The 23,096-nt window shown below is 26.4% G+C and overlaps 1 protein-coding gene across 1 annotated transcript in view; it reads left to right on the forward strand.

Moving 5' to 3' along the window:
- Positions 1 to 22,190, forward strand: part of LOC129612739 (uncharacterized) — a gene marked incomplete at its 5' end in the record, with an annotated part of 34,622 nt that extends 12,432 nt beyond the window's left edge. The window contains 7 exons of the mRNA XM_055526499.1: positions 9,051 to 9,392; positions 9,476 to 9,687; positions 12,453 to 12,507; positions 12,604 to 12,669; positions 15,196 to 15,358; positions 21,007 to 21,109; positions 22,056 to 22,190. Of these exons, the coding sequence (XP_055382474.1) occupies positions 9,051 to 9,392; positions 9,476 to 9,687; positions 12,453 to 12,507; positions 12,604 to 12,669; positions 15,196 to 15,358; positions 21,007 to 21,109; positions 22,056 to 22,190 (1,076 nt within the window). The remainder of the gene's footprint in view (positions 1 to 9,050; positions 9,393 to 9,475; positions 9,688 to 12,452; positions 12,508 to 12,603; positions 12,670 to 15,195; positions 15,359 to 21,006; positions 21,110 to 22,055) is intronic.
- Positions 22,191 to 23,096: the final 906 nt, after the last annotated feature.

Genomic DNA, 23,096 nt, shown 5'->3' on the forward strand with positions numbered 1-23,096 from the left:
GACATGGTAAAACTTATAAAATTAGTGGAATTTACAAAAGCAAATATGGTAGAAATTATTTTGTAAGTAATTTTTACCAATTTCATTTGTAAATTTTACCAAAAGTTTTGTTTCTCTAATAAAAAAACATGGTAATATTTTACTAAATTACTTTGTGAAATTAACAAATTCGTTTGTATGTACGGTACCAATAATTTTTGTTGTTTATACTAAGAAATTTGTTTCATTTACCAAAAAAAATTTTATTTTTACCAATTTTTTTTGCATAATTTACTAAGCTAATCGTAAATTATAATTTTACCATGTTTTTTTATCTTTTTTACCAAATTTTTTTGTTAATATAACCAAAATTGTGGAAAAATTTGGTAAATTTGACAAAAAAATTGTAAATATTACCAAAAAATGATTGTACAGCGTTTTTTACCAAATACTTAGTAAAAATTACAATTATTTTTTTTTGAGTGTATTTGGACAATGATGGTATAGATTTCCAATTGCTATTATAATCTCTGACATTTTTTACATAATAATTAAAAATTTTTTTTGCAATTTTTAAAAATACACGAGATTTTTTAAAATTTTTTACAATTATATGGATTATGAACTGATCCTCTCCTTCTTATAATCTCCCTTGTAATATTTCATCACCCCTTCTACACTCCGTTTTTAGTCCGCTCCTCTAAATCATTCTTCAGAAATGCGATTCCTTCCTAACAATTTCCGATTTTTTTGTAGCATATTTCAAATGAAATATGAAAATTACATTCATACTTTCATACCGCATTTATATGTGAATCGTAAAATGGTTTTTGCTTTCCACTCTCAGAATATTACATAGTCCTCTCGTTTTTGAAATGTTGTGTAAAATTTTTTTCTAGTAACTCAATTAGAAAAACGGGAATATTTATACTTTGTCCCACAATAATTGTACAAAAACTTTCACTAACAATTCATAATCTAATTTTTTAGTTTTTCAAAATTTTACCAATCAATTAAATAAAATCCTTTAAAAACATTTCAAATTAATTACATTTAATTTTATATATATCAGGAAAATCTATGTAAAATGATGAAAATTCAATCACGAAAATTTTCCTTTTGCGCTCCATTTCCTTTTTTTTTTTAAATTTTAATTTTTATAATTTTATTCTAATTTTAATTTTATAAAAATGGAAATTAAATTTTTTTTCTCCGTTTAGATTGAATAAAATTTTCTCTCAAAAAAAATCTTCCAACAAAATCCAATAACCTAAATTTTTATATATACAAACAAACAATAAGAACAAACAAACATGAAAAACAAGAGAAAAATTCTATAATAGGCATCCGAAAGAGTATAACTCCAAAAATTTAAATTTTCAGGAAGAAGAAAAAATTGAATGAAATTTTATGTGTTACGTATAATTCTACTAATTCATAAAAAAGACTTTAATGTTTTTAATAATTTTCTAAAGGTTTGCTGCATTTTTAGAAATTTAAAAAAAAAGATAAATTTTCTTTATTTAAGTATCGATCACTGCGGCGATTTGTACTGTTCAAATTACTCAATTCCGTCAACTTTTATATTATTTACGAAATTTCAGGGAAATTCACTGAGTATTTTCTTAAAAAGAAGCTGAATTTGAGATATTGATCTGAACATACCCTTATTTTATGCAATGCAATCGGTTAAAAGGAGTAAAAATTAATTTCAAAAAATAAAATGCAACTTTGGCTTTAAAATATTTATTTTTACAAAAGTTATGTGTGATTCATAATTCAAAACTTAGTGGTTAAATGAGTACAATTGGTCACAATTGAAATAGCAGCAACAAATTAAATTATTGTAGTTGTAACAGTATGTGCCCATATACAGTCAAAATATTTTGATCGCGTAACTTTGTAGGGGTTTTAATTACTAATTTTATCAATTAATTTTTGAAGGTGTTCTAAACGAAATTGAGCTATAATGTTTTTAAAGAAGACGGGGCATGAGTTTTGTTTATCATTTACCGTTTTTGAAAAAAATGGACTTACACTATTTTGAACGCCCGCTATAGAAATTAAAATTTCGAAAATATTTTAAAAGAAGATTTTTTACTAAAAACATTTTTCAAAATTTTCTTATTTTTCTCTTTTTTATGATATTAAAAATAATAATAGTTTCATTTTCATCAAAAAAATTTTTCTTGTAAATCCTGCAGAATCCTGTAAATACTTCTTATGTTTTTTTTGTTTTTTATATTATTTTAGTAGCATTTTAATTTCACTAAAATATTCCGCTTATTTTATTATTATTTTTTTATAGTTTCTTTCTTATAATTTTCTTATAGTAAAAAATTTTATCAATTTTCATTATCCATAAAAGAAGGAAAATTTCAACTTTATTGAATTTGAATGGTAATAATAAAGCTTTTCAATTCAACATTTTTCATTTTTTGCTCAACATGAAACCAAAAACAAAAAAATATAATAATAACTTTTCAAAACCACATAGAAAAATAAGAAATCAAAATTTGGTATGGTTTAACTCTTTAATGCTTGAGATTATTCAGAAAGTCTATGACAATAATAATTGTAAAATACCAAAACAATTCCATTGGTTCTTGAATTAATACCATAGTTTTTTTGTGTTTCATGATCAAAACATTGATATTTAATTAATTTTTTAAGACGACTCCGCGAGAAAAGCAATTAAATAATTGTTCTTATTTCTCAAATGACGATGGAGTTCCCGCAATTTTTGAAAAGGTTTTAATTGGTTGAAATTCCCGTGATTAGCGTCAAATTAGGTATTATAATAAGACACTTGTACCTTATACCTTGTAGATCGTATAGATATTTCTGATCTTCCTACAGTTACTCTAGGGAGGTGAAGTATCTGAGGGTAACCCTGGACGATCGCCTCTCCTAAAATACCCATACAGATAGAGTTATCGGGAGCGCTACGGCGGCCTTATGGACGTGTAGGGGCTTCATCGATGGGACCTGGGGGATCAGTCCCAGGATAGCACTGTGGCTATATACGGTTCCTACCGCTGCGTTGGAAGTGATGAATGAGTTGCCACCACTGCACCTCCATATAGTGAAGGAAGCTCGGCTAGTGACTTACCGACGTGTCTCTGGCGAGGACAAGCCAGAGCGAAAGTTGACTCACAGGACTCACAGAGACTTCATTGAGAGCGATCCGATTCTAAGAATAACCATGTTGCATGCCTGTTTGCCGCGGTACAACTTCGACCGCAAGTACAGGGTTCTGTATCCCGATCGATAGACGTGGGATTGGGGTGGCCAGGTACTTGAGTCGGATTCGAGTGTGTGGTATGCAGACGAGTCTAAAACGGAGTCGGGTGTGGGTTCGAGTTTGTACGGGGTCCGCCCGTAAATGTTGAATATTTAGTGTTGGAAATAATTAAGTTGGTTAAGATCGACTAAAACGTTTTTACTTGTTTTTATTAAAATTATCAAATACTTTGTCGAATTTTGAAAACACTTTTGCTGCACCCATTCAGGAATGTTTAATAATTTCTTTCCGATTGAAATTCACCCTAACACACCCTTACTGCATTGTTCCAACACATTTTCACTTATATATTCTAACTTTAACTTGAAAGTATTTTAACCCTTTTGCTACAACATAAAAAATTTCACATTGTAACTAAAGGGGTTAATTATTTTTCATTATTTTTGTTTGTCGAAAATAAAATAAAATCTTTACCAACCATATATAAAGAAAATAAATATAATCGGAAAAGAATAATAAACTTATAATTCAATTTTTTTTTTTCTCTTTATACAATACTCTTAAATTAAACTTTACAAATACCTATAATAATTTTACAAGATAAAAAATAAAAAATAAAGAAAAATAAAATGAAATTACACAGGATAACAAATAATAAAAATTATTAAAGAAAATCAAACGAAAAATCTGAAAAATGAAGTGAAAAACTTTGTCTTCTTAATATTTTCAATCTGCTTATATAAATTGTAAATGAGAAACTAAAAGGAAAATTTTTAAATTTGATCAGTTTTATAATCGACAAAATTTAAATTTTATTTTAGACAATTTTGGGGGGATGAGAGAGAAATTGCATCTATTCGTCTACAAGAACAAACTGTTTCGGTACAAAATTTTTTGGATTCCACTATTGACAAAATAATTAATGTAGAAATAAAGCTGGAATTGATTTCTCGTAAATTTAGCAAAGCTTATATATTAAATAACAGAACTACAATTAAATTGATTTGAGCCGCCTAAGACACCTCTAGGTCCAATCTCTAAAGAATTGCTAATACAACCAAAATTTAGCTGAATTTCTCGAATCTATTAAGAGCAGAGCTCATATAACCGTAACAGACTAAAGAAAACTATCATTAAAAATCTATCATATAAAAAAAATTTGTTACGAAAACAATACCCTCCTCCTTACAAAATACAATTATACCCTATAATATAAAACGGTTTTTGAATATTATGAGAAGATGTTCTTCTCACAAATCTTACGCTTCACAGAAAAGATAAACGTATAATTTCTTTTATCCTTTAAAAAAAAGAAAACGAAAAAGAACTAAAACTATTGTTATACAACTTATCTGCTATTTGCTATATAATCAGAAAAACAAATTTTCAAAATGAAAATGTAATCGATATATAATTACATTTACTTTTATAAAAATTCAACTTGCTCTTCACTTATACTCCCCCTCCCTTCCCATAAATCTTGAAAATATTATGCACACTTTTACTACTATCGCGAACGATAAAATATTTTTATTTTATCATAAAAAGAAAATTTAAGGAAACTTGTAAGTACTTATACGTAACATAATATCCTGTAGTGGTTCTATACAGTATAAAAACGAATGGGATATTGGTGAATACTCAAGTTTATATAGTGTTGTAGGAAAAGTGATGGAGGAAATATAAAAAAATTTTGAAAAATATGGAAAATAAAATATTGAATGAATAATGGTAATCGGAAAATATTGTATGGAAATTTTTTTATTAAGTATTAAAAAATTATTGCATACTTTTAGGGGAATATTTTAATAAATTATACAAAAGGGTTCGGAACTGGTATTAGAGCTCTTATTGGATGATTCTTTTGAGTTTATTGAGAAAAAATGTTGTTCATTTAGAAGATAGGGTATCGGGAACACGGTCGTCTAAGGGAGTATTTTGGAGAAAATCAGATTGAAAAAAATCTGTCCTACAACAGCTTTGAAGTTGTTGAAGCTTGATACCTGTAATAGTTTCGAAGTTGTTAGAGCTAAAGCAATATTTTTTTCGCAACTTTTTTTCTCAATTAATAGACATTTGAGAAAGTAAGATATATGGCTGGATGCCACACTTATCATATTCGAATAATGCTACTATATAAAAAGCTATAATATGAGTAAATAAATTTGTTTAAATAATTGTATATTAAAGGGTTGAAATAATTTAATTTCTCAATTAATTTTGCAAGTAAATTAACAGCTCCCTATTCAGTTGCATTTATGAGCTTGAAATTGATAGCAGCTGAGCTTGAAAATCAGCATTTGCATCTTGAATTTAGTATCATTTAAGAATTTCACTGATTTTCAATAAAATTGACTGCTATTGACTGTCTCTAAGACAGGTTCGTCCTAGAAATATTATGGCTTCACAGAGTAAATAATAAATCGCAGAATAAAACAAAAGAACTTTTAGGTCTTAATGTTATTCATGTTATTACTATTCTTTATAAGCAGGTCAATTATTACATAGTTAAAATATTGCATAATGCCATGCTCTCATTTAAATTATACACTAAAAATGTATTGCAAACTAATAACATAATTGGAACAAAAATTTATAAATCCCAAAAGCATGGTGTAAACTTACATTCTAAATTGAACACATTAATCAATAAGTGGAATTAACAAAAAAAAAAAAGGCAATTTCAAGAGCTCCAAGAGTGGTTCTAAGAGATCTAATGCGATAAATAAAAAAATTTAATAATATATTTTAACATTGATTACCTTTAACAGGTTCACTAGGCTTAAAATTTTGCATAAAATTGAATTAAATGTAAAATTCACTCATAAATAGAATCGTTTTTGGAAAAAATTTTTCAAAAAAAGGCTCGAATACAATAAAAACCATTTAACCTCGGTATTTTTCTTAAAATATCTTGTTGAATATTTAAAAATTTTTCAATATTTCATTGCAAACTCTTCAACTTTACCATTGATTATATCCAAAACTTTTATACCCAAATTTCACTTAATTTTTTTTGTAGAAAAATGAAATTTAAATTATTGCCTCCAGAGAATATTTTTTTCTTTGATTCTCATCCTATTTAAGGTCTATTTTAAAGCATTTCCTTTTTAATGTTCAACTTTTTTGTGTTTTTCTAGTTCCTCTTTATTCCAAAGAGAATTCTGCTCGTAACCAAAACTATTTTCTAATTTCCTACAATTTTTTTTTTACAATTTTATCCTTTATTATTTTTTATCACTCTCTATGATCTACAAAAAACAAAATAATATACCTTTAATACTATTATATTGCCTTTATTATAGCATAATACCATTTTTTCATCATATTTATTCTTCTAACACGTTAAAATTCTTCTTTAGATGTCCAAAAAAAAAAAAAATCCATTGAAATAAAATAGAAAAAGAAAACCTTAAAATGAAGGCAGGATTCAATTGTTCCTTTATTTTAAAAGATCCTTCCCATGATACAAGAACAAAACATTAACGAAATCGATGGAAACTTGTGTTTTGAATACAAGCAACAAAATCTTCACACATTATAAATCAAAAAAACTTTCAATTCAACCCAGGATATTATTATTATTATTTGAAATCATTACAAATCTCATATATTATCGATATATAATATAAAAATATCGGAATAATAGTACTAGTTAGAGAAGGATCTAATAGTTAAAGAAGAAAAAAATATATTGGAATATTGAAAAAACTACTTTTCAAAATCGAAAACATATTGACTACCCATGTTTATACCGTAGGTAGTAAATTTTCATTCTATTGAATTATCGGCAACAATGGTATATATAGGGTGCAATTTATTTAGACTACATCAACCATTTTACAACACAAAGGAAATCGTCTTATTCTGTAGTGAATGTGGATCTTACACTTGTAATTGTATTTTCTTTATTCTATATTTGGTTTTCTTTTTGTCAACTTACTCATCTTAAAAGCAAAAGATTTCTCGTCTCGTCTTGGGAGCACTTGATCTGTCAGCTCATTTTTTGCTATTTGCTTGATTTGACACTCTGCTAGATCTGAATATTTTTTAATTCTGACTTTACAAATCTACGTCAAGTGTTCTTGTGACGTTCAAGTCTTATTGAACCTTGGGAATTCCACTCCAAGCTCATAATAGCAATATTTTTGAAGGGTTTTCTTAGAGTGTGTCTGGTTCATCTCTTCTTATTTATCTACCGATAGGTTTTTCACCTGTTATTATCCAAAGGTGTTCGTTGCTTATATATGTTGTCCAAAATATTCGGCATATTATTCTGAAGTATATTTGGTTTTTACATTAAGAATATTCATTTTAAAATGATCAGCAGAATGACATTTATTTGATTGAAAATTTTGTTATTCAGAAAACTGTTATACAGTTGTCACCGAGTGGCATATCACTCAATACTTCTTGTGCTAAGCATATTACATAAATATAGCAATATTTATAAAAAAAATTACTTTGTTAAAAAGTTCAAATTCATTTAAATTTAATTACACCACTACAACAATAAATTCAACTATTAATTTTACTAAACTATTAATTTAAAAAAAACACCCTATATTTTATACATTATTCCGTTTAGATTTATAACTTTAACAATAATGCAACAATGACATTTTGTAAAATATTATAAAGAGAAAATTTATTAAAAAGAAAAGAAATATTATTATTAAAATAGAGCAGCTCTTTCTTATACGCTGTGATTATATAAAACTCGCTCGCTCGCTCGTTCTAAATAAAAACTATGATTTTCTTTCTCTTTTTCATATAATCATTATTATTATTACTGTTATTATTGTAAATGCAATATAATATACAGTTATAAATAATTTTTTATCCTTTTTTACGGTCTTCTTAACAAACTGAATCATACTCATTTTTTCTCTTAAAATTCATAAATACACAGAGAAAAAATATGTAAAACTTGAAAATTATGCAGCTTAACAAAATTAAATGACAAACTTCAACTAAAGTTCTACATTATATGGGACCGGCTTTCTACATGGTAATTAAAGGGTTCTTAAGCAGAAATTATGTTCGATTTGTGATACTTTAAATTAAATATTCTTGTTTTTCAAAAGCGCCAATAATTTGTAGGAAAACGATTAACAACCATTCAGATCTGCTTAAAGATAATAAAGAGCATATCGTCTACACGCTGTGTGAGACCAAATAAAAACAACCTCAATTCTTTTTACTTATAAGATCCGATTCGCCGTAGTCATATTAACAATAATAATATTATAACAATATAAAACAAGTGATAAATCGAGGGTCCTTCACATAACTAAGCGTCAAATCACTAATTATGTGCATTAGACTTCACTTTTAATGGATTTAATATATAACTTACTAACATAAGAATTTGTATCAATTTTAAATGAAAATTAGAGCTCAGGCAGACATGAAATTTTTGGTTTTGCTATTACTGCTTGATTGTAAAATCGTTGAGCGCAAATTTAAGTAACTATACACTATTGCGTCAATTTTAATCGATTGTTAATTGCATCCGATCATACAGTTCCATATGTGCGCACTTGAATATAGGACAATGGAATAAAAATAAGCAGCAATCAAATGGTTGTAAAATCACACATTGCATATCTGCTGGAGCCCTTGCTCATTATAAATAAAAATGCCTAAAATAATATACAAAATTCTTCTCTGTGTTCCTCAAAACAAAAAAAAAAATTATTTTTTAAAACTTATAACCAATGTTTTTTCCTTCTGTTCCTCCTCCTCCTCCATATTACTATCATGGCAAAAAAATGAGTAATAATTTCTCTTTTCAATATTTTTTTTAAAGAAATTTTTTATACAGAGACCAGTTATAATACTCAAAATGAAAATTATAAGAAAAATATTGGAAAACTTGAAACTAAGTTTTTACCACATATTAAGCAACAGTATCATCATAAGCAACAGGAACAGCAGCACCAACAACAACAACAATTTAGACCAAAAATAATTGGAATTCAAGATAGAACTAACTGTAGACAATATCATAAGCAAAAAATTATTAATAAAAAATGTTCTATTTTATCCTGGAGCAATTGGATTTCATATAAAAACCAGTGTCTGAGAAAATCTAAAAATGAAAAATTTCTTAAAATTAATATTTTCGATTTTATTGTATTTGTTATTGGAATGTTATGTTTACAAGGTGATATTAAATCTATACACTTTTTTCTTTTACCATATATTTTTCAGAAATTTAAAAATTCAAACTCTTTTAATATTTTATAGGTGTTTCAATAAATACGAAATTATTATCAGGACGTATAATAATATTTTCAACTTTATTATTTAGTTTCCTAATATTTCAATATTATTCAGCAAGTATTGTTGGTTCATTATTAATTGAATCACCGAAAACTATTAGAACATTACGTGATTTAATTAAAAGTGATTTAAATTTGGGTATTGAAGATATTGTCTATAATAAGGATTTCTTTAGGGTAAGCAAAAGAAAATTATATTTTATTATATTAATGTTAAATTGTTTGTATATAGGGACGTTTATCCATAAATTAGATTCTAGGACTTAGTCCATACGTTTTGGCTTTTTAGAGCGTAAAAGAACGAAGGATGAATACTGAAATTTATGCAGCTTTAAGAATTTTATCATTTAAGCTTAGGAGGTTAATTAAAAGTTAAAATTTATTGAAGCACAGTTAGATTTTATACAGCTCATAATAAAGGCAGACTTAATCTTACCTTTGAAAGCTTTTGAAAATTGGATAAAGCTTAAGTCTCTGAACACTATTTAAAGCGTTATGAATAAAAAATTCTAATATTCTTAATTTTGTAGAAAATGAGGTTATTACCTTAACTCCTTTCATTCATTCGTCTCTTATCTTGATCCACAAAATTTCTGAACTCCTAAAAAAGAAGATCAGAATTTTCAATTATTTTATGTTGATTCTTCTAATAAGTGTTTATTTTCCTCCTAAGCAATTTGAAAACGTAATAAGAGAATTTTAATTTTAGCTTTACTTATAATTGGGCGCATTGGGTAAACGAGTAATAAAGAATTTTATGTGATGGCAGCAAATTTCGGTGATATTGAAACAAAAAATAAGCTACTTCTGTAAACATGTCTCTATATCGGTGTCTCAGTTTTTTTGTGTATGCATTCGTGTATCTTAATTTTTGGCTGAACAGATTTTGATAAAAAATTTATATGTGAGTAAACTTTCTGCCATATCACGAATTAATCAATTTTTGTGGTACAGGAACTCCACATCTCAGGAATTGGGCCTTTATTATGGGCGGACTTTAAGATTTTGATCAAGTTTGAGATTTAATTTTTGAGTTGTGTCTGCCGGAACTGACGAATTTTTCGGGGATACCGGATCACAGAAAATCAACTTCTACTATGAAAAAAAATTTGAGTTTTCTGGATACATTGACTGTTGAAAGCCTCTAGTAACTATGTTGTTGATAGAATTTGAAATAAATGATGAAAGGACCCGGGCGATTACATGCTATTCACATCAGATTTTGTTTACACATCATTTCCTTAACCCGGCTTGATTATTCATTTATATGTACAATATAATTTTGTAAACAATTTTATTCTTCATCTGAGTTCCAAAATACATTTATTCGGATCATTTATGGAACCAAATTAAATTGCTATACTTTCAGTCTCTTCTCCAAAATTACTTCTGACTAATTTTATTCAAGAGACAATCAAAAGATTAAATGAAAATTTTTACTAGAAAAAATATTCAAAAATGCTTTTTATTATTCAACTACTTTAACTCCCCTTGGATGACTAACACTATACACTCCGGTTACTCTGTACATTCCATAACAATTCATGTTAATTTAGTACTTTCAATCAAATTAAAATTCAAAGTTTAAATGTTAATTTAATTTAAATATTTTTCTTAAGGTTAAATTTTTATCACTTTCTTTTAACACATATAAATGCAATTTTTTCTTTACCATTTTACACTTGAATAATGCAAGAGCTACAACAATATGAAAAGTTCAAAAAACACATACATCTAAAAAAATAAAAGAAGAAATTATTCAAATTTAAACTTAAATCTTTAGAATAACGCATTCTAAGTAAGTCTTCATCATTGTAATTCATCTTTATTTCACCTTTTAAATAAAAAAAGGAAAAAATATGTAACCGAAACCCTGCCAGTCAGAGTTTATAGATGAATAAATTAGAAAAAATTAATTTTATAGTCAAATAAGAATATTCTTGGAAACTAAGAATAATTTCATTTGTTGAATCACCATCATAATTTACAATATTGTATGAGTATTGAGTTTAGAAAAAAAAGCTAAATTTGCATTAGAAATTTTTTGAATAATTGAGTACTTTGTGAACAGAATGAATGTTTTAGATTATGCACTTACTCTTCATATAATATTGATAAATGTGTAGAATGAGAGAGATATAGCACATCAATTTAGTGAAATACAGAATTAGTTCTTCATTATTTAGTAAATATTTCAAAGGTAATTAGGCGATAAAGTTGTGGGTTGTGAAGTTGTAAAGTGAAAGCTGTGGCACAATGTTATCATTTGAAGAATTTTCTTGCTTCATATTCAAAAAAGTTCTTTTCAGAGTTGTTAAGAGAAAGTTAGTTAAAGTGAAATATAAGCTGCATAAGTTGCTTAAAGCCTTCTTTTACAAAGAGTGAGTCATTCCGTCGATTGATATCGGGTGGAACAAAACTTTTAGATATGGCTTCTCTAATAATAAGAAGTTTATATTCAATTTGTTTAGGGATACATTGCTTCGATCGCATACTATCGTGATAGCAATAGTAGTACAGGTGGAAGATATTACGGAGCCGAGAGTGGATTAATTATTTAACGGGATATATCCTATTTATTGTATACTTAATAAAATACATCACGCAAGCAAAAGGAAAACTATTTTATGTCACCCCTATATACCACAATCATTATCTTCTAAGTTATTTGAAAGCTTGTATTTTTCACTTTTAGACCACATACTTACTATATAGGCGACATAATTTTATAATATCTCTGGAGGGTCCTATCTACATTTAAGAAAACTCACAGAAGATATTAATATATACGTTTACAGGGACCTGAATTTGATTTTAATATTTGATTTTCATAAATGCATGAACGTTCCTAGGCCCCAGCTACATGAATATATTCCTAGTTTTAAAATTATTTACACAACAAAAATCATAAATCTTCTTTTATTTTATATTTTCTCTTAAAGCGTACAACAGATCCAGATGCAATCGAATTGTATAATAAATTTACAAGACACCAAGATTATTTAAATAATTCATCAACAACATATTCTTCAATTTTACCATTCAAAACTGAAACTAAAGATGAATTGATTTGGAAAAAGGGGACTAAAGAACCGAAATCAAATAAAAAATCTATGTGGTTAACACCAGAAATTGGAATGAGATTAGTTAAATTGGGTGGTAAGTTAAAAAAAATTTAAAGCATAGTTAATGCACGGTTCCGGGTATTTGCAATAGTGGCATACCCATTCACATACATATATAAAATAACCAGACATTTTCCTGGAAATATTGCAAAAACAAATCAAATGTAATTCTTTTTTCTAAAATCAGTTCAAATTTTCTGGACGTTTTGAAACTTGCTTTTGTTACAGGAAAATAAATTTTTAGGTCACGACTTTCAAAACTTCTGAAAAGTCATACACAAACCTTACTATTTAACTCGTCTATATACAATAATAATCCCACCGAATTCATATGATGAAAAGCATAGGTTTCTCCAAAAAAAAAAAATTCATGCTAATGTGAATAAATGCTTTTCTTGCTTCTTTAACCATAGAATATACTAACCATTTTCCTACATCTTTGAAAAAGTTTTTCCAATTTAACCAGAGGTCATGTAATACAATTTTTTTTTTTCTAAATTTAACTTAATGTCAGTTTAACAAATTTTTAAAATTTCCGAAAAAAAAATTTATGTAAAATATTCTAGTCTTATAAAAATTGTCATCACGTTTAGAATGAGTTCTGAAGTGCAGTTCGCTCTGAAACAATATGGTGTGCAAAATTAAAATAAAGATTAAAGAATTTTCTCAAATTCGGGGAGACAGCCACAATTTCTACTTTAAATGTAATTATTTAGAGAAAGTGAAAGGCTCTGAAAGTGGAAGGCTCATTGAACAGAATTGTTTTTCTAAGTCATTTAAGAAAATAGTGTTGCCAGCCTTTTTACACATTCAATATCGTAGATTTACTGCATTATCATCCTTTATTCCAATATAAAGTTTACATATTTTCCAAAATTCGTGGAAAAATTCGCGGTAAGCTTAATAGAGAATCATTCTGCCAAAAAATAACTTCAGTAACTTTATATCTTTCGAATATTTTATACTTCATGATGGCATTACAAATTATAAGAACCTTTATTTATAACATATTTCCCATACGCAATCTAGGACCAAGAAGAAAAACAACAAAAACTTTTCCTGTTTTTCCAGAAACTGAAACGCTAAACATCGACCAAATAACCTTTATTTTTCTAATTTTCTTTGTTTATAAACAAAATTTCTTACATTCGCCAAAACCCTAATATGAGGTTTACCATTCTCAAAAGAAAAAAACGTTCTCACATTACATTGAAAATACTACCAGTGTTTCTTTTGCCCAACTAAAAATCTCAACCATTACTAGACAAAAATATGAAAAATTTTTTTTACTGCTTTCTTTGTTATTCTTGATATTTTGCTGCATATTCATTAAAAAAATACGAAAAAACAAAAAAAACATTAAGTTTTTTCTTTGTATTTGAAAAGGATTTGAATCCTGGCAGAAAGAAAATTTGTTCTTATTGGATAATGATGATGTGGTTTAACTTATATAATGTGGTTTGAGGAAAAAAAACAAATTATGGAAAAAGAAATTCCATATGAATTTGACTCAAAAACAGCACATGCACATACACATATACCTTTTCATTAACGTAAATATGCTCTACATGCTAAAGTTAAAAGAAAAGCAGAGAAAACTTTAAAAACAAAACCAAAATTCATTATATATGTAAAAAGAAACCATGCACTTTTTCATAACATCAACAATTTTAGTTGCAAAATTTATGAATTAAAATTAAAAAGAAACCGAAATTAGATGAACTTAACTTGCTCAGCTATAAGATACCCTATGATTTACAAAATTGCAAAATTCGTAAGTTTATTCGGAACATAATCCGGAACAATTATTTAGAGGACCTTTGTTTACAACACAATGTTTGGCCCCTTCTTCAATTCGAAATCTATATAAAGCATTTATTATAATTAAAAGTTCGTCATTAGGTACATTCCTTTTATACAGGAAAGGAACAAAAAAAAACGCTTCAAAAATCTCTGGAATAACTCAGAGCAATCTGTAAATGAAACTGTGATTTACATGGAAATTCTATTATACATAAGAGTGAACATTTATTTAGAATAATAAAATGGGATGTTATGAACATTTATTCGGAATATTAAAGGGGGTAATTGCTTCCTTCGGCTATTCCTTTGCATAGAACGCTATAGAAGCAAATGTTATATATCTAAAATGTTAAATGTTTGATGTGTGATCAATCTCGGCGGTATTAAAAAAAATATTTCTCTCAAATTTTCCATATAAAAATATAAAGCCATCTATTGGAATAAATATGTAATAAATATATAATATCGGAACAAAGGATGGTGTACATTAAATTATTATACACTTAAAGTTGTTATACGTTTAAAGTGTTATACACCTTAAAAATTTAACGCAACTAATTTATATATTGTTAAGTATATCACAAACTTTAAATCCCATTAGAAAATTCAATTTTGGAAATGAAAAATTTAACAAACAAAAATATATTGTTATACACATTCAAAAACCTATTCAAACAATACGAGTATTCTACATTATGTATAACTTTTGTATATTTTTCAAACACCTTTTTACATACTTTATATATTTACCATATAGGTTATGCTTTTCATGTTGATGTTAGTGCTGCATATAAAATAATATCAGAAATATTTACTGAAAAAGAAATATGCGAATTAAGTGAAATTCAACTATTTCCATCACAAAAAATGGTTAATATTGTACAAAAAGGTTCTCCTCTCAGAAAAGTTATAATGTACGGGTAAGTATATGTATTTTATACACTTACATATAATTATGAATATATTTATTTAAATTTGAATTTACTTAATTGCTATATTATTTTTTTGAAATTTTACAAAAATTATAAAATGTTAAAATATTTTAATTTGCTGAAGCATGAGATGCTATTTTTAATTCATTTTTTTCTCATTTTTTAGGTATAACAATTAAAAACAATTTATAACTATATGTAAATTTAAAATAATGTTAGAACTTTCGCTCTCAAATGCTCTTTGCCTGTATGTAGGAGGTCCTAAACTGTACTTCACATTTTTTCAATAAAATATACCATATTTTGCACATTAAGTTGTCAAAAATTTATATAATTCATTCTCAATTTTCTGAAGCAAGATGAAGGCCCTAGGATGGATTGTAGCCTCAGCAATTACTAATTCTACTTACAGTAGCGATTCAAAACTTATATCTGACATTGTATCCTTGCTATAATTTAGAGCCAGAAACTAAAAACATAGATGCTTAGAAATTATTTTCTTATATTAGCGTTTGTTAGATAACAATTTTGCTCCATGGATGTAGCATTTTTAAGCTCGCTTTCTTATATAAATATAAATTTCCAACATTTATTTAGGGTGCACTCCTAAGGCGTATATTTAATTGCACTTTAACTTTTAACTACAATGTTACTTAATTAATTTAAGTGTAAACTAAATCTAATTGCGTTATAGGTAATTTTTAATTAGATAATGTCACAGATGCGATTATACTGCTTTTTATATTCTAGAGATCTATCCGTTCTTAATAGACTTGTTATGTATGGCGAATTCATTAAGATATTTTGGTAATGTAATATCGTGATATTATAAATGGCGAATTCGCCAAAAAATCTAGTGAGTGGAAATATAATTTGAGAGGCAAACGAATTTGTCAAAATCATAAACAATTTAACTGTGATTGTTTGTTTTAAAATACTGTACATTTCTGCTATTGTGTAAAAAAAATTAATAAAGAAACCAATTCGCCGTATATAACACCAAGTACTAGCGAATTCGCCGTCTCAAGAAATTTGAACAAATTGTTCATTTAGTTGGGGAATGAATTTAAATTTTTGGTATGAAACAAATGGACTGATAAAATTCAATTTTTAGACCAATTTTTCATACAGAATTTCCAACATTTTCAAAATTACACGTAACGCAAGATTTATGTTCTAAAAATGTAAATGAAAAAATATTTTAAATAGTTGAAATAGTGAAATAAAAATGTTTTTGTTGGAAAATAGTTTGAAAGAAAAAAAAATTATTTATTTTTGCCTTCCTAGAATGGAAGAGAGAAAACAATTACTTTTTCCGATATTTTTCGGTACCCTTCTTTAACAAAAAGTTTATTTTTTTTCAAAAGGTAAAAACCATATTCAAATTAAATTATTATTTCACTCTGTAATAGACAATTTTTTTTTTAGAAAATTTTCATTTAATTTTTTAGTTTTGTTAAAGGACCTGCCTAATGATACCTACAAAATGAATAGCTAAAACATTTTTATTTTTAATAAAAATATACAGGCATTGTGAACTTCACACATACATTTACACATGCGGATTTAAACTCGCACAGGACTTTTATAACATTTACGCGTTGAAATTAAAAATATTTGGTTAAAAGGCGAAACATTTTTTTTTAATTTCTCTATAACAAAAAGCAGATAAAACACGAACGAATGTAAAAATTTACCGGTTTTTATTGTTATATAGTGGTCAATTTACATTTTATTCAAAATAATTTACTTCTACATAAATTATCATCAACATATATTTACGTATCTATATATGTAAGGATAATTATATAATTTTCTATGGTACATGGAAATAGAGCCACACTTTTTATTTGTTATTGTGTATTTAGAGTCTCGGAAAAAGTTAAAAGTTTGATAGTTTAATCGAATAACAATAGGATCTTATCCAGAGAATATTAAAATTGAGTAATTTTGGAACGAAATTGAATATTGGCATGTCGCAGTTGCAAAACAAGGAACAAGGTTAGAATGCACACGGATCCTTCAACGAAACCCTGCCAACTCACAGGGATCTTATCATGTGATCCCTAAATTTAGGTAGGGCCTGAATGACGACAGCAGTTGCGAGTTCTTACAAGTGGGGAAATGCGGAGGAAATTTCGATTACCCTTTTTGGTAGGTAAAAAGCGGTTACGTGCTCACAAATCGATCCTCACGAGATTTTCGAATTTATCAGAACTTTGGCGTGATAGGTAGAAGTGGAGGCACAATAGATTTACTTCTTTGATCGCCGTCCATTTTTACTCCAGGTAATCTAATGTAATCTAATCTTACTACAACAGTATATAAAAATTTGTTTAATACTCACTCAATATGAAGCTGTCTTTTCCACAATTTTTTCAATTACAAATAAATATTCGATTGTATTATTCCTCCTAAACATATGCAATCTGAAATAAAAAGAAGGGAATAAATTTAACAGATCATCGTTTTCAAATTAATAAGACTCTATTTTAAATATTAGTACTAAACTAAAAGAAAATGTACCTATCTTACAAATTCTACATATCGACATGGATTCGATTCACTAGAACTCCTTAAAGTTAGAATTCTTACTTTATTCTTACAGAATTTCAGCGGCATTATGAGATTAAACTCTATAACCACTTTGTCCTGATTAAAATAAATCAAATTATTCGTGGTCTTATAAATGAAGTGGCATATTTCGTATGTTTCCCAAAAGTGCCGTCGAAAACTATTCCCCTTTTTCATATATAAAACAGTTTAATAAACAAAACACAAAACTTTAAAAATATTTACACAAATTTATAGAGAATTTAATTTTTATATACAATAGATCATGTTAAAAAATTCGGAAATTATATGAATACAAATTAATGGTAATTGTTCAAAAAATGAATATTTTTGTGAAAAAAAAAATTTATTATTATTTTGGTAAAACGGATGCTCTAATGTTGTGTATAAAAACGTAAAATATTTTGTAATTTAAAAAATAAACAAATAAAATCATTAAGTAAATTTAAACATGTTAAAATTTAATTCAGAGATATATACATACATACGAGTATATTGTATAACAGTATATATAAATTCACAACAAAAAATATTTCAATTTATATAAAAAAATTATGAAGTTTATGACTTAATTTTAAAAAAATATTTAAACTATAGGATGAAAAAATTTAAATTGAATTTAAGGAGTTTATCCAATTAAATAGAGAATATAATGATTGATATACTTAAAGAGAAAAATGTTAACTCCCCTGTAATAGTGCGTTCAGAGCAAGAGAGTGTGTTTTTAAGCAAATTTTGAAAATTTAAATAGTTAGGCTTATATAGTCTTAGTAAAAGAAGAGGAGTCCCGTCTAGTCACCCTCTTGATGCCCATGAATTAGACCAACAAGAACAGTCATTGGCAACTTTCATACTAAACATTTGACTACGTGCTGACGTAAATCAATCATGGCGAAAATAAAAACCTTCCCAACTACATGTCGAAACCAATTGATTTCCTTCAGCCAGATATAGAGAAAAGACAAAGATACCCTTAACAACTCGTCCAAAAGAAGTCAAAGAAGGCCCTCAAAAGAATGACCTCTTCTTCCACATTAGAGATGGACAGGCACAGAAATTATTTTACTACACACAATATCCTGACATCGTCTACAGAATTCTGTAGTAGCGATTCTCAATCACTTAGCCGTACTTTTCAAAAGACAGTGCCCAGTTAGCACCCACATCAATATGCGCTGAGTTCCAACTCTTTCTATTCATTCTCAAAGTGATGTCGGCACACAAAACTAGCAGCCCTAACAAGACGGTACGAAATCTTATTTTCCTCTATTCCGCTATGTATGGGAACCCAATACACAGCCATTCTGCAGATATTGCAATCCGCTCTGAGCGCGACTCTGTATCTCACCCCCCTCCAACTCAACAAATTCTTATTAATTTCAATTTTTTATTTTTTTATATATATATAGCTCAATATATAATACTAAATTATCATAAAATTCAAAGTTAATAAATTCAAATATATTAAAGAAATTAATTTAATATAAATTTTAAATATATTATTTGATTATATTTAAATATTAAATTAAATTATTTCTTAATTTAATGAAAAATTGATTAAAAATCACAAAATTATTAAATTATTTCTTTATTAATTCTTAAATAATATGAAAATTGAATGGAGTATTTCAATAGAATAAGAATAAATTTTTCAAAGAAATATTTTTTATATTTCAAATGCAATATAACGCAACCATATAATGACTGAAGCACATCCTTTTTTTATACAAAGGATATTTATAAAAATATAATTCTAAAATTTAATACTTATATAATTATTGTTATAAATACATATGTGGAATGAAATTGAACTATGCACTGTGGTAATTAATTTTAAGAGCTGTATGAGCGGAGATGGTGTTAGCATTTAATTGAAATTTTTTTTTTAATAAAATTTAAGTTTTTCAAGTTAATCATTTGGGAAAATTTCATAAATAATTCTAAATTTTCAACTTAACATACAAACCCATATACACTTTCAAAACTAAATATAATGAAAATTTCATACAAATTTCAAACTGTAATACAGAATTTCTAGAGGTCCTAAATGAATTCTTTCTATTGAAGATATTTTCAGTAATAAATTTAAAATATTTTTTAAAATTCCAAGTAGATTTTGTTATATTTTAAAATATTTTGGCAAAAACTGTGAAAAAAATATTTAAATTTTCATATACATTCAAAAAAATGCAAGATACACAGATTACACATATATTTATATTCAAAATTATACGATTATAGAGAGCACAATATTATTTAACTTTTATGCAATTTTATCAATTTAATTTTACACTACTGAATTTTGGATTGGTTAGAAAAATTTATTTATAATTTCAAAAATTTTAAAATTTTATTAAAAATATCCTATTCCATATTTTTGTATAGAGAAAATAAAGGAAGCTGAATAATAGGAACCTATAGCAGTTTTTCATACTATAGTCATATAGTGTACACTATAATATATTTATTAAACCCTCAAAAATTTGCATAAAAACTAGAGTTGGGACTTACAACTCTAGAAAAAATTTCAATATGATATATCAAATGAATATTTTATTCGATTTAGAATTTTGAAAGTTGATTTACGATATTGAACAATTATGGTGCCGAAAAACTTATATTGAAATAAACTGATATATATCGAAATGTCGATATGTTGAGATTATAATTATATCGAGTAAATATCATAAAAAATTCATTGGTATATATTTCGATTTTTCGATATTTCGATGTTATGGCTTAAACCCTTAATAAAAGCCATCTTATCATTTACCTATTTTCTAAACTCTCTACCGAACTTGTATGAAAGCAAAACCATAAAAGTAATCGTATTCTAATCCAATGGTAAAATCTTATACCTCTAATATAGTAAAATCTTATACTAAATTAGTAAATAATTCAATTGAATCTTTATTATTTCGTGAGATCTCCTAAATTTATGCAATATTATCTCATAATTATAATATGAGTTGAAATCCAGGGATTTGATAATTGAATTTTCAAATTTCTTTACTATTATTACTTCATTACATAAATAATTTCTTTAAAATTTCTTTTTCCAGATTGCGACGTACTTATGAATCTGGCCTAATGGATTATCAAAGAAAAATTTGGAGTTTTCGAAAACCACATTGTACTAAAAAAATTGAACAAAGTGATTTATCGGTATGTAGCTATTATTATTCTTTCATAATAAATGCTTTTGTACACTAGGTGTTTGAAAAAGTACAATAAAGCTATAATTTTGTAAAAATTTTAAGCAACATAATTTTCGGCAATAATTTAAGTTCATACTTGCCATACACAAATACGAGTATCAAACCCGAAAATTTTAGAAAATTTTTCGAAATTTTATAAATTTTTCGAAATTTTATAAATTTTTCGAAATTTAATAAATTTTTCGAAATTTTATAAACTTTTCAAAATTTTATAAATTTTTTGAAATTTTATAAATTTTTCGAAATTTTATAAATTTTTGAAATTTAATAAATTTTTCGAAATTTTATAAACTTTTCAAAAATTTTATAACTTTTTCGAAATTTTATAAATTTTTCGAAATTTTCGATTGAGTAATGTATTTTTGTTGAGTATAATACCACTCATTTAACTCAACTTACGTAGAATTTCCAATTGGATCCGAAAATGTTTGAAGTTTTCAATTAACAGCACCATCATTTTTCGTTCCATCATTTAAGATTAATGTTTCGTTTTTCGTATTTTGTTCAATGGCATAAGGTTATGAACACATTAGTGTTCATTAGTTTTTATTAAAAAAGCAATTTTGCAGTTTTCTGTGAGATTTTACTCAAATGGCCTAGGATTTTATCACTTGTTTTGTGCAAAATTTCGACACAAATTAAAGAAATGAAAATCTAGAAAAAAATGTTCTTTAAAATACCAAAAAAAAATCATTAAAATTGAATTTAACTCTTCCACTATTTTTATTTTTCTAAATCTTTGCAAAATTATGCTTCCTTTAACTCTATTTGACTTTGTTTTTAAATTTATGAACATTGAAATTTATTTTTTTTTTGTACATCTATAATCGCCTCCTTTGCAAAATATTCTTTATCCTTTTCTTAATATTTTCTTTTTTTTTTGTATATTTCAGGTTGATATGCAGACATTTTTGTCAGCATTTTTTATCTTACTATTTGGATTTGCTAGTAGCTTGATTATTTTAATATTTGAAATATTATTTAACCTTTTCTATATCAGGAGTACAACCACCATCATCACCAAATAGAAGACTATATGCACATACATTTTAAATGAAAAACAAAAACAACCAAGAAAAAAAACAGGAACAAAAATATTGTCTTTTTATGCTGAATTGAAAAGACGTGCTCTTCTTATTTTTATTTATTGAAATATAAGGGGGGGCGGGGGCCTCCTTGATATATTTTAAAATACGATGGCTTAGAAATTTTTTCGTAGACATCATTGTCAAATTCACCTTTTACATATACAATATTCAAGTGCGGAAAATAAAAATAACAATAATAATGGTTATATTTTAGAATTATTGTTGAATAAGCAAAAAGACTAGGAATTGAAGGAATATAATATATAACGTATATAGGGTTTGTCATTATAATTGAACAAAATATATTGAGCAAGACTTTTTAAAAATTTTAAGAATTTGTAATTATTTTTCGCCATTAAATTTTAAGCGTTCGGAATATTAATATTATTCTGCTATAAATTCCTTTATCACAAACTTTACAACACTCCATGTACCTCACCATATTATATTCAACTCAATTTGAATTCTAAAATTATTCAACATTAAGATAACAATATTTCAATGCAGTATTTTTCTGATAACAATATGTCGTGGAGAATTTTACCTAATTTTTCTTGAAAAAAAATCCTAGCTTATTTATAGTTGACCTCCTAAAATGTTGATCATGCTATAGCTTAAAACTGTGACTATTAAAGGTAAGATTAGTCTTTATAAGGAACGGTAATTTTCCGAGACATTGTTCTCCGAATCAAACGGATTAAATTGAAAATAGTGATTTTTTGCATGCGAATTATTAAAAAATCCTCCTAGTTTTCAAAATCTTCAGTTATCTAAAATTAAATGAATAGTTCATTATTAACAACAATTTATTACGAATTTAAAAGGTACTTATAGAACTAAAATATA

The sequence above is a fragment of the Condylostylus longicornis genome, unplaced genomic scaffold (assembly GCF_029603195.1).
Source record: "Condylostylus longicornis isolate FDR11 unplaced genomic scaffold, ASM2960319v2 ptg000077l, whole genome shotgun sequence".
NCBI lineage: Eukaryota > Metazoa > Arthropoda > Insecta > Diptera > Dolichopodidae > Condylostylus > Condylostylus longicornis.